Here is an 11,579-nt window from a genome sequence, read left to right as displayed (position 1 = left end):
CAAGGGGTGGTGCCAGTGGGCTTGGGGGTGATGTTGGTCGGGCAAGGGGTGGTGCCAGTGGGCTTGGGGGTGATGTTGGTAGGGCAAGGGGTGGTGCCAGTGGGCTTGGGGGTGATGTTGGTAGGGCAAGGGGTGGTGCCAGTGGGCTTGGGGGTGACGTTAGTAGGGCAAGGAGTAGTACCAGTAGGCTTGGGGGTGACGTTAGTAGGGCAAGGGGTTGTAGCGGGGGTGCTGGTGGGCTTTGGGGTGACATTAGTAGGGCAAGGGGTCGTAGCAACGGCAGTAGTCGTAGGGGTTAACGTAGTCACCGCCAGAGTGGTAGGCGTAACAGTGGTAGGTGCGGCAGTGGTAGGTGTGATAGTGGTAGGTGCAGCAGTAGTAGGTGCGACAGTGGTAGGCTTCTTGGTGGGGGTGTCGTTCAGTTTGCCATCGCGCAAGATCGTGCCGACGTTGATACGACCGTACCCGTAACGGTTGTTGGGCCAAGACGCGTCGGAGACGTTGCCGCAGTTGGGGGAACCAGGGGCACGGACAGTTCCATTGGCAAAATACCAAAGCTCGGGTTCAGGTTTCAATACGTCGCGGTCGGTGGTTTTGGTGATATACGCGTAGATTTCATCGTACGTCAAGTCGGGCTGGGCGCTGCGGAGAAGGGCGACGACACCCGCGACGTGAGGAGCCGCCATGGACGTACCCGCCTTGAACGAGTAGTCGGTTAAGTTGAGGGCGTTAGACGAGAGCGTAAAGAACCCAGGGGCTGCCACGTCGGGTTTGATAATCGTAACAGTGTTGTTGTTCGCGTCGCGAATGTTAGCCGGGCCCTTGGAGCTGAACACTGCCAATTGATTGGGGTCGTCGGTGGGGGAACCAATCGCTCCCACGGAAATCACACGGTTATACGCGCCAGGGGTACCGGTCGAGGCGCATTTGGGGCCGGCGTTGCCGTTGGCAAACACGGGGGTGATACCCGCCGCGCGCCAGGCAGCCACGACGTCTTCGTACCACGGGTTGTAAGCCCCAGTGGACCCCCACGAGTTGTTGATCACGTCAGCACCAAGTTTGCACTCGGGGCGCGTACCGTCGAGCCGGGACGGGCACAGCATGAACTGCGCGCAAGACAAAAGGGCGGCGGACGTGCCGGATGCGCCGTACAGGCCCAAGCACGCAATCCACTGGGCGTCAGGGGCGACTCCAATACCGTGGGAGCCCACCATGGTCCCGATCGTGTGGGTGCCGTGGGTTTGCGAGTCGATGGGGAGCTCGATGGCGGTGCCGTTGTACGGGTTGAACCAGCCCTTGTACGAACGCCAGTTGTGCTTGATGGATTCGTGGCGGTACTCTGCGCCCGTGTCGATAGAACCAATCACAACACCCTTGCCCTTGAAGTACTTCCAGATCGAAGGAGCACCGATGGTCTCGACACCCCACTGAGGGGGGGCATTGGGGGGAAGGCCCACCTTGGGCGCGGCCTCCTTTTCCAGCGGTTGAGTCAACGAGATTTCGATGGGTCCGTGGATGCTCTTGACACCGGGGAGCTTCGACAGCAACTCGATTTGCGCAGACGTCAAACCGTTGCATACTGCTACAGGGGCAATCCAAAAGTTTTGGCAGTCGGAGCTGTCCAAGATCGATGCGGTCTCGGCCAACGCTACCGTGGAGCGCTCAGATAACGCCTCGAACACTTGGGTACGGCGGTCCGTCGTGGATCTAGGGAGAGCGTCCAAGTTGATGCTGTGAAACAACACCGTCACGTCTGACAAGCCCTTGGTTTCCAACGCGCGGTGCACTTCCACGGACACCTTGGCTTGCGCAGCAGCCGCGGCCAGTGACAACACAGATACGAGTTTCATTACACTGGTAAATTGCACAATGGATTGATGCTGCTGCTTGGGGTTGCCTATCACTCGGCCCTGCACACGGACCACGCGATAAATCACAACGTCGACCTTGCATTCAAGTGAATACACTAGGAACGTGCCCAGTACTGGATCCATTGAGGAAAACGTTGGTTGATTACCTGGATTTGTCAAGTTGAGATAGTGGGAGCAAACGAACGAGCCATGGTACAATTCCCACTGGTTGCAAACGTCGGCAGGGAAATTTCGTACATGTACTATCAATGGACGACAAGTACATTGCCATACCATTTCATATATCCAAGAAGTACAGTACGTCGGACAACGTACGTACTTCGATGTCGGCGGCCTGATCTGGCCGCGATAACAGCTGTATCGACACTGCCTCAGGTTCCGCACCTGCCGCCACCCAACTGAAAGTGTCGCGGTATTTGAACACTAATATCTTATACTAGTACACCCCATCTCATCTCATCAAGGAGGAACTTGTCCCTGACAGCTCCAAAGATAATCCTTATGCAAAATGATCTCTGGTTTCTCTCATAGTTAACGATACATATTGAGGTATGCATCAGAGGTACCGGTACATACTATCACATCATTGGCAAAGAGTACGTACATGTGCAACACTGGGAGTTATTTCATCAGTCTGAAGCCTAACTAAGAGCCTAAGAAGCCGCTTCACGCTCGAAGAAATTCAAAACAAAGTTGAACTTGACTAAAAGTCTAAGCGCCAAAGAGCGTAAAAAGCTGCCTTCACGTTCGAAGCTACGGTATTCACGACAGAATTGAACTTGACATTGTACCGTACGAGTATTCTACAACCGGTACTATTAATAGTACCATATTATAGTGACAAACCGTGAAAAACGCTCAATAAATCTAGATACCGTTCAACCAAGACTGAAAACCGTTCAAACTAATAAACTCTAGTTAGAGGAGGCATATTTTTTGTACTCTGACCACCTCAACTCCTACTAGGGGTTAAGCATATCTGAGTGGTTGGCGAGAGCTAACCACTGGTGATGCGCTTAACCGTGGGGATTTAGCATTATACTTCGAAGTATGTGCACGCGGAGGTAGAACGAAGTCCCGGGGTTACGGGGTTATTACGGGAAGAACATTTGCTTGAACGGTTTTCAGTTTTGGCTGAACGGTATCCAGATTTCTTGAACGTTTTCCCATAGTTTCCATAATGTACCGGTACCAGTCATATCAGGTTTCTACGGTACATTTCAGCTGAGAGGATATCCGAAGTGACCTCTTCGGATATCCTCTCATTACTTGCTAAAAGTCTCTAATAGAGACTTATTATCCGAAGTGACCTCTTCGGATATCCTCTCATTATCCGAAGTGACCCCTTCGGATATCCTCTCAGCTGAAATGTATCATTGCTAGTGCGAGTAACCCTTGGGGTGATGTTGGTAGGGCGGTGCTCGTAGTCATAGGAGCAGGATAGGCTTGGTCGTTGTAGGGGCTAACGAGGTGGGGGTAGTGACCGTTGTTGGGCCACGTTCATCCGACGTGACGTTGTAGTTGGAGGCCCCGGGGCACGGCCAGTTTTTAGGTTCAGGTTTGAGGACCTCGTCGCGATCGGCGGTCTTGGTAATGTACGCGTAGATTTCATCGTGGCTCAAATCGGACTCCCGCGCTCTTGAGCAAGGCGACGACGCCGGCAATGTGCGGCGCCGCCATGGATGTGCCAGCCATCTCGAGGTACCAGCTCAAGTTGAGCGCATCGGCAGACTTATATAGAAGCCGGGGCGGAGATGTCGGGCTTGGCCAACGACACCGTCTTGTTGTTGTCGTCGACGTACTTGACAGAGCCCTTGAAGCTGAAGTACGCCAACTGCGTCGGATCGTTGTCCCAGGTTCCGATGGCCCCCACACCCGGGAGTACATGCTGGGCCTGCCTGTGTTGGCACACGCAGGGCCAGAGTCGCCGTTGGAGAAGACGGGGGTGATACCTGCCGCGCGCCACGACGTGACCATGTCCTCGTACGCTGAGTTGTACCCGCGGTAGATCCCCACGAGTTGTTGATCACGTCGGCGCCAAGCTTGCATTCGGGGGGTGTGCCGTCGAGGCGGGTGGGGCACAGCATGAACCGCCCGAACGCCACCAGCACCTCCGACGACCCCGAGTTGCCGTACAGTCCCAAGCACGTAATCCACTGGGCTTCGGGGGCGACCCCAATACCGTTGCCGCCCACCATGGTCCTGAGAGTGTGGGGCCCTGCTGGGCCGAGTCGACGGGCGTTTCAATGACCATGCCGTTGTACGGGTTGAACCAGCCCTTGTTGAAGCGCCAGTTGTGCTTGAGCGCTTCGTGGCGGTACTTTTCCCCCGTATCGACGGAGCCCACCACCACGCCATTGCCCTTGAAGTGCCTCCAAATGGCCGGGGCGCCGATCGTGTTGACCCTTCAGTGGGGCACCGTCGCGTTCAAGGGGATGTGAATGCGACGGTGTCCCACTGGGGGGTCAGCAATCCCGAAGTTCCTCCCTTCAAGATAGGCGCAATGAGCAGGACGTCGTCCGGCGTGGTGACGCTCTTGACGTAGGGAAGACGGGACAGTTGCTCGATTTGAGCCTTCGTCAAACCTCAGCATATGGCGGCCGTGGTAATCCAAAAGTTCGGGCAGTTGGCCGAGTGCAGCACAGACGCAGACTCCGTTTGGGTATTGGCCAAACGTGTGGTCAAGCGGTCAAACATAGCCTGGCGTCGGTCCGCAGCTTACGTGAGACCATCAAAGGTTGGACCCACGAAAGAGATTAGCACGTCATACAAGTCAGTGATTTCCAGCGTGTGCGAAACGTCCACAGTCACCTTGGCATATTCGGCGCCAACGACAACACAGCAGCGACTTTCATGGTGGAAAGTAAATACTTCGAAGTACGAGAATATGGAACGAGTGGGTAGTCATGTCAACACAAGTGTCTCATCCGCCAGACCAACACTTTGCACTTAGTAGTACGTAGTATCTGCTAACGTTACTAGCTGTAAGCAGAAAAGTTAGTCCACATACATACTGATCCAGGATTGACTCTTGGGGTTTGTTCCCACGAATTTCTACGAATGGTAGGATAATCCAATGAAGTACTCCGAGTACTAAGTGGACTACTGTACTATATTCAAGGTTGAAATTTCATAGAATGCGACTTTAGAATGTGAGTGGGGAAAGTATGGGTAACGTTACCAGTATTTTCCCAACAATTTGTTGCACACAAGTGCTACCTACATATTCATGGCAACAATGAATGTACAAACGTAAGTTATATGGTACAATAAATACTTATATAAGGTCAACCAGTACAACGGTACGTACAAGTTGTATTGTACTAGCTTACAGCCCACCCATTTCACATGAATCAACGAGATCTGAGTACATATTGTACTGTAGAAAGTGCCACCTCGACAGAACTTCAAGGGTCGAATACTGTACTACTGTAGCATCAATTACGTCAAAGTATTCAAGGAAAGCGCATTGTGTCAATGATTTGTTCACTTGGTATTTGTAAGCTTTGGTCGCTTCACAAATGAACAAAGCGCTACAAACATGTATTTGCACAGGTTCAACCCACATTTACAAATCCCCAAACATGGTACTGTAGTGGCCCAAGAGAATGAATTCTCACGAGGGTCTCGATGCGATGAGATACGTATACTAAGCTCGCTATCATACCCCAAAGATATGTCCGACCACATTGAAATGCCACGAAACCTAGCATGTCACTGTCAGATCTCTAGTCACTACTTCTTCAGCATCGCCAGTCGCCTACACGTATGAGCTGGTGACTTCGCTCCCGCACTGTGGTTATCTGTGTTCATGTTGGCACTCAATATTCAACCTCAGAGAGCGTAGGATCAATAATTGGCTCGTGAGGCAATAATTTTAGCCAGTAGTTTGGCGCGGCGGCGATGAGTTGCCTAACATGTAAAATGCGATGAAATGGACAGCATATTTTGCCCAAAAAACCTGTGGTTGGGTGACTTTTCAATAGCACACCGACGGTACACCACTGAACCTCTTGGACAATATCCGAACAATTGTTATGCAACGCCACGTTTGAGGTGTCAAATGACGAGAAGTGGTAGAGGGAAAGTAGTCGTAGTGGAGAGATGAAGAGAATAGGGAAAATGGGCAAAAGGGGTAGAAAAGGAAAGAAAGAATAAGGCAGAAAGAGTATCGATGAAAAGACTCAGGTAGAACACCGAGGTAATCCTAGTGGACCTTGCCAGAAAGAGACGTAAATGACCAATTTATGATCACTTTTTCGGAGTAGTCACCGTAGAATTCGCATATCTCGGCTCTCACAGGACGACTTTTCACATTTTGTGAAGTGATTCTTAACAACCGAACACAGAGCTTTCACTTCATAATCAAATTATTACATTTGAAGATGTACTTTTAATAGAAAAAGCCGACTTTCCAAGCAAGTTTACTCTATTTTTGAGGACCAATTTATGATCACTATTTTAACCTTGAACTGTGTATACCTTGATGCATACAAATTATGCGGATAGGGCATGCATTATGGTCAGGTAATATATAAGTTTACAAGGTTATGTATTTCAAGAATATTTGATGGGACAGTTCCAACACATGGTCCGGATAACCTGTTCCAATCGTTTCATTTCAGGACTGCCTGTGATGCGCATAGCCATGGCATCTGCGCGCGTGAAAGTATGGGGTAACGATAATGCTTGGGTACAGTTAGACGGGGAATACGGTAGGTCTGTGTCGTCTTCGACACCTGTGATTTCCCTGACAAGCACCCATACTATCCATGATACTAGTAAGCATTTAGCAATTTTAGGTTATCTGCGGGGCAGGGCAAGGAACTTACCCATTTTCAAGTCGAATGTCCGGATGATTCGGCATGGTTAGCGTGTGTAATGTATCGAGTTCATTCAGTATAATCTATTGGAGGCTTTGGTTTCAAAAAATACCCCGACGTGATTGGCTCAATGGGAGTGATCATAAATTGGTGATCATAAATTGGTCATTTACGTTAAGCTGGTGGAGGGAAGTGTAGACGTGAGGAGACTGAAACTTAGGCGAAAGTGTATGCTTATGATTGGTGGAAAATGCCAGTGCGTAGAGAAATGTAGTGCGGGAGAAGTTCGAGACATAAAACCGAGGGCAGGCAAATTGACCACTGTGATATTAATAGCTATTAATACCACGATTTGGCTGCGCGAAAGAGAAAGGCGAGGTGGCTACTGTGAACCGCACACCACCATCATGGCAGACGTGATGCAGTAGCTAGGAGAGCTCACAAGCACTCAACACAACACGTGACGGAGTAGGCGTAGGAGTAGATAGGCGTAGCAGGGAAATATGAAGGCGAAAACGGTAAGGCTACTGTAGGAGACTCTCAAAGCAACGCAACACAAGCCACCAAGACAATAAGCGTGGGCATACGTAAATAGGCGTTGTTGTAGGCGCAAAGGCGAGGAAATACGCGAGAGAAAAGCTCAAGTACAGTAGACATGAGGAACCCTCAAGATACCCTAAATAACACGATGAATGGCTGGGGTCCTGCAGCAAGCGCGTGGGTAAGACAAGGCGTTGCAGCGGGAGCCTGGTGGCCCGAAGTAAACATGCGTAAGTGTACTTCACGCCACCAGCCTCCCGCAGCAGCGCTTTTGTGACAGTCAGCCTACTCTACAAGCTCCCATAGTTGTGTGCCCTTGCAATTGTGATCCTGCGTGGGTCTTATTTGGAGCTGTTTATACATGATACATTGTACTTGTAGTTATACCGTATGGTGCAGAAAGGATAACTGTTGGCATGCCTCGTTTGCGACTGCAACGGAAGGCATTGAGCGTCAAGGACACCCTGCACGTCCAAATCCATTTTCAGTCAGCCCTTGTCCGCAAATTACATAATGAAGCTATTTGAAGACTGTGATTGGCTATAAAATAAATGTACGTATCCAATCAAAACCTATTATACCTTGAAATCATATTCATGAGAAGTTTGGGCAGTGGCCATGCTGCCTCTCCATGGCTGTTTGAGGGTACCTTAACTGACAACTAGCATAGTAAAAACGAGTGGAGATGATACTGCTGGTGAATTTGCCCGTCGTTGTTGCTCGCATCAACGACGAGCAACTCCACTACAGAGTAAACCAAGGCTAAGAGTTCTACCAGAGTCCTCAACCATGCAACCAGTCGCATTGAGATGACAATGCGACGTATGGTTTGATGTTCTCTTGCGTGTTTACGCGTGTGCAATGTGATTTGGCGTGAATAACCAGTTGACGGGTTCAACGACTACCGGTAGTTATGTATGTACTACCGGTAGCAAGTGCTAGCTATTTGGGTTAGAGTCGCGTTGAATCCACACCTGAAAGTAAAGGTTTCAGCCACAATGTGGCGACTTGCTCATAGTGCATGTAAATCGCTACAGCTGAGTCGATTGCATCCCCTACATCGTTTAAATCCCCTCATGGCCTTCTGTCCCCTCCAAAACGATTCTGTTTGTGGCTTATCTACGTGTGAAAGTACACAACCACCATTTACGAAGTTAGAACCACCATTCACGACATCATGACTAGCTCATAGTGTATGAAGATCGCGCAGAATAGTAGCGACTGCAACCCCTGCACCTCCACAGCCCTTATGTACCCCCCCCCTTCCTCTCACAATATTCGACTTGTAGCATCCCCAAGCCAAATTGCGTAGCACACTCTCTATTGTTCTCAACGTTCACTCGAATATACAAAGAACACTGTCAAGTGCATACTCCATCCTCCCATAGCGCCTAATCCTGAGAGAATTGATCTACACTACACAATATCTCGTGCAATGCCAGTTGTTGAAATTTGTGCTCTGTGATGTGTGGGATGTTGGAATTCAGACGATAAATGCTTGTCACTATGAGCCAAGAATGATATGAGTGAGCACAGTATGAGTTGTCAGACACACATAGTGTGCTAGACAATTGGGCTGGGGGGATGCTACAAGTCAATACGGATACATAAAGGCTGTGGGTGTTCAGGGGTTGCGTCGCCGCTATTCTGGCGATCTACATACACTATGAGCTAGTTATGATGTCGTAAATGGTGGTAGTGTGCTTTCACATAAAGAAAAACCACAAGCTGAACCGTTGTGGAGGGGACTGGCCGTGGGGGGTTATAAACGATGTAGGGGTTGCAATGGATACAGAAGTAGCGATTTACATGCACTATGAGTAAGTCGCACACAGTGGCTGAAACCTCTACTACACTACTCAGGTGTGAATTCACCGCCACTCTGACTGAAATTGCTAGCGTTTACACGAATAACTTGCCGTTGAGCTCCACACATAGCTGTATGGTTTACTTCTTAACTTTCACGCAAAGTCACATTGCACACACATAACGCATACAAAGGAATATCACAGGGCTACGTCAATTTGCTAGCTCAACTCCTGGCATGGTTCAGGACTCTAGGATGCTTGTCTTGCTTTACTAGCAGAAATGGATTTGCTCGTCGTTGATGCGAGCAACAACCACGGGCTAATCCTCTGGTATACTGTATTAGCTCCTCTCGTTATCACTGTGTTAGTTGTGAATAAGGTACCTGCAAAGCAAGGCTAGTTGGTACATCAGTCAAGCAATACGAGGCAACATGGTCCTGCCTATCATCTTCCAGAAATATTTATTTTTTATGGCCAACCACACATTTCAATTTCATCATTCTTCAATTTGCCACCTCACACACACTGCTCACTGGGTTCTCGGGTATGTAAGTGATCGATCTCCTTGAGCATTCAGCCATCCCTTGGTACCGCAAGCAAGGTTCATTCTATATCTAGGCAGTGTATATATCTCGACTATCGAAGATGTCTTACAGAAGCAGCACGAAAAACGATATACGAGGAACTTTGGCCGCTTGTGCCGTAGACTGACACATTCTGCCTACGCCACAAGCGGGCAAAGTTGCCATGGGAGTCTGGTAGCATGGAGTGCAATTCACACGACTGCTCCAGGTCACGAGGCCTAGAGCAATCGTTCGAGGTTTAGTCCCATGTAGCTACGTACTCGCAGTAATTAATACCAGTAACTTTTACATCCTGATTTACGTCCGCTACATGCCATGGGTGGTTTGGTTGGTAATACTAAGTAGGGCCGACGATAAGTTAATGGTATTTCGTGATTTCTCTAACGTTACACCCTTATTCCCTTATTCCGATGATTATGATGCACGTCATAAAAAAACTTCCAACTGGCCAAATCGAAGAGTGGAGGTTTTATTATTTAACGTACAATTAATGTAGTTAAACCCAAAATTTAATTACGTTAAATACCGATTTTGCATGCGTTTTATCACTGCAGTGGGAGGTTAAAGGTCCCAACTGCCTCCGGATATTGTATACGGATACGACCCACATACAAAAATCAAGATACATGCGCCCATGTAAAATACTGTACCACTAAGCTTAGGTTAAATATCTATTTCTGGACCAATTCATCACCAAATTTGAATCTGAGACGTAGAATTTCTTCACCATATCTGTCGATTCCACGTCTCAATTTGCTGAAATTTTGAGTAATGAATACGAAATAGAAGTCAGAAAATTTTGTGAAAAGTTGGTAGTTTATAAGTGACGAGCATCATACCACAACCGAAAAAGTCACCCTAAGGACTCTCACTACTTGACTTTTTCAACAGGCTTTTTGTCCATATGACTCCCTCCATGAAGTGGGGTCATACAACCCATTTTGAAAAGGGGATTTTAAAATGGGGATTTTGGGTTGACTGTGAGTTGGGGAGCGTATTAATTGGCCATTTCGGAATTTACTTGAAACTGGCTGTAAGGACTGCAGTATAAAAATGCAAGTACCAAATTCAAGTTGTAAAAACTATTGTGCTTTGCACCTTTTTTGGCAATTCCAGGGTTAAATTCATTGCTTAAAAATTTCTCAGGCTTAAATAATGTCTAAAGTAACTTGAACAACGGTTGGGTACTTCAGCAAATCAAGGATTGCTTACTTTACTGTTAATCGAAAATGAAACACACAACAAAACTCGGCTCGGCCACGTTAGAGGTATAATTATGTTTATGTGTACTACGTAGTAATTGGCAAACGGTTCTGGGATATTCACGTCAACATCGCGCTCGTAATACGCTTCTAGCTGGTGGTATACCGTATTCAACACATTACAGGGAATTACACCAACTTTATTGAACACACAACGTGTAATATGCATCAGATATTCGACCCCGCTTAGTTACGGACACCCGAAGTAACGCCTGCCTTGGCAGAAGCGTAGCCGAGTTCGCCCTTGAGGTAGCAATGACCTTGGTAGTGCGAGTAACCCTTGCAGTTGTCAGCTGTCAAGCACAACGCGCAGCAGTCGTCCTTGTCGGCAGAAATACGGGCGATGTCGTTGCCGTAGTAGTCCACGTTGGCTTGGGCAGCTTGGCACGAACCAACAGACTTGGTGACCTTGGCGGCCTTAGCGCCCCAGTAAGGAGCAGACTTGCCAGCCTTCCACTTCAAGAAGCACGTGCCGTCGTTCCAAGGGGTCCACACGTACACAACGCAGCCAGGGGTCTTGGCACAGTCGTCGCAGCAGTCGTCGCTGTTGGACCGTTGGGTGGACTTGATATCGTTGCCGTAGTAATCCACGCCGTCCACAGGCTTATCGCACACGCTGGGCTTGGTGGTCGTAGGCGTAGGCGTAGCCTTGGTGGTGGTAGGGGTGACAGCGGTCGTAGGCTTGGGGGTG

The 11,579-nt window shown here is 48.9% G+C and overlaps 3 protein-coding genes across 3 annotated transcripts in view; all 3 read right to left on the bottom strand.

The window, feature by feature from the left end:
* The window catches only part of H257_17427 (hypothetical protein), a 2,942-nt gene extending 1,087 nt beyond the window's left edge, over positions 1-1,855 (bottom strand). Inside the window, exon 1 of the mRNA XM_009846227.1 lies at positions 309-1,855. Within this exon, the coding sequence (XP_009844529.1) occupies positions 309-1,850 (1,542 nt within the window). The 5' untranslated portion in view covers positions 1,851-1,855. The remainder of the gene's footprint in view (positions 1-308) is intronic.
* Positions 1,856-3,298: 1,443 nt separating this feature from the next.
* Positions 3,299-4,568, bottom strand: H257_17426 (hypothetical protein; the record flags this gene model as incomplete). Its single annotated transcript, XM_009846226.1, has 6 exons — positions 3,299-3,457; positions 3,501-3,823; positions 3,871-4,073; positions 4,136-4,276; positions 4,330-4,445; positions 4,515-4,568. The coding sequence occupies 6 exons, from the start codon at positions 4,566-4,568 to the stop codon at positions 3,299-3,301; spliced, it is 996 nt and encodes a 331-aa protein (XP_009844528.1).
* Positions 4,569-11,012: 6,444 nt separating this feature from the next.
* Positions 11,013-11,579, bottom strand: part of H257_17425 (hypothetical protein) — a 3,717-nt gene continuing 3,150 nt past the window's right edge. The window contains exon 2 of the mRNA XM_009846225.1: positions 11,013-11,536. Coding sequence (XP_009844527.1) covers positions 11,075-11,536 — 462 coding nt within the window. The 3' untranslated portion in view covers positions 11,013-11,074. The remainder of the gene's footprint in view (positions 11,537-11,579) is intronic.

This window comes from Aphanomyces astaci (genome assembly GCF_000520075.1).
Source record: "Aphanomyces astaci strain APO3 unplaced genomic scaffold supercont1.106, whole genome shotgun sequence".
Classification (NCBI taxonomy): Eukaryota; Oomycota; class Saprolegniomycetes; order Saprolegniales; family Verrucalvaceae; genus Aphanomyces; species Aphanomyces astaci.
The sequence above is the reverse complement of the archived record's forward strand: the minus strand, read 5'-3'. Positions and strand labels throughout refer to the sequence as shown.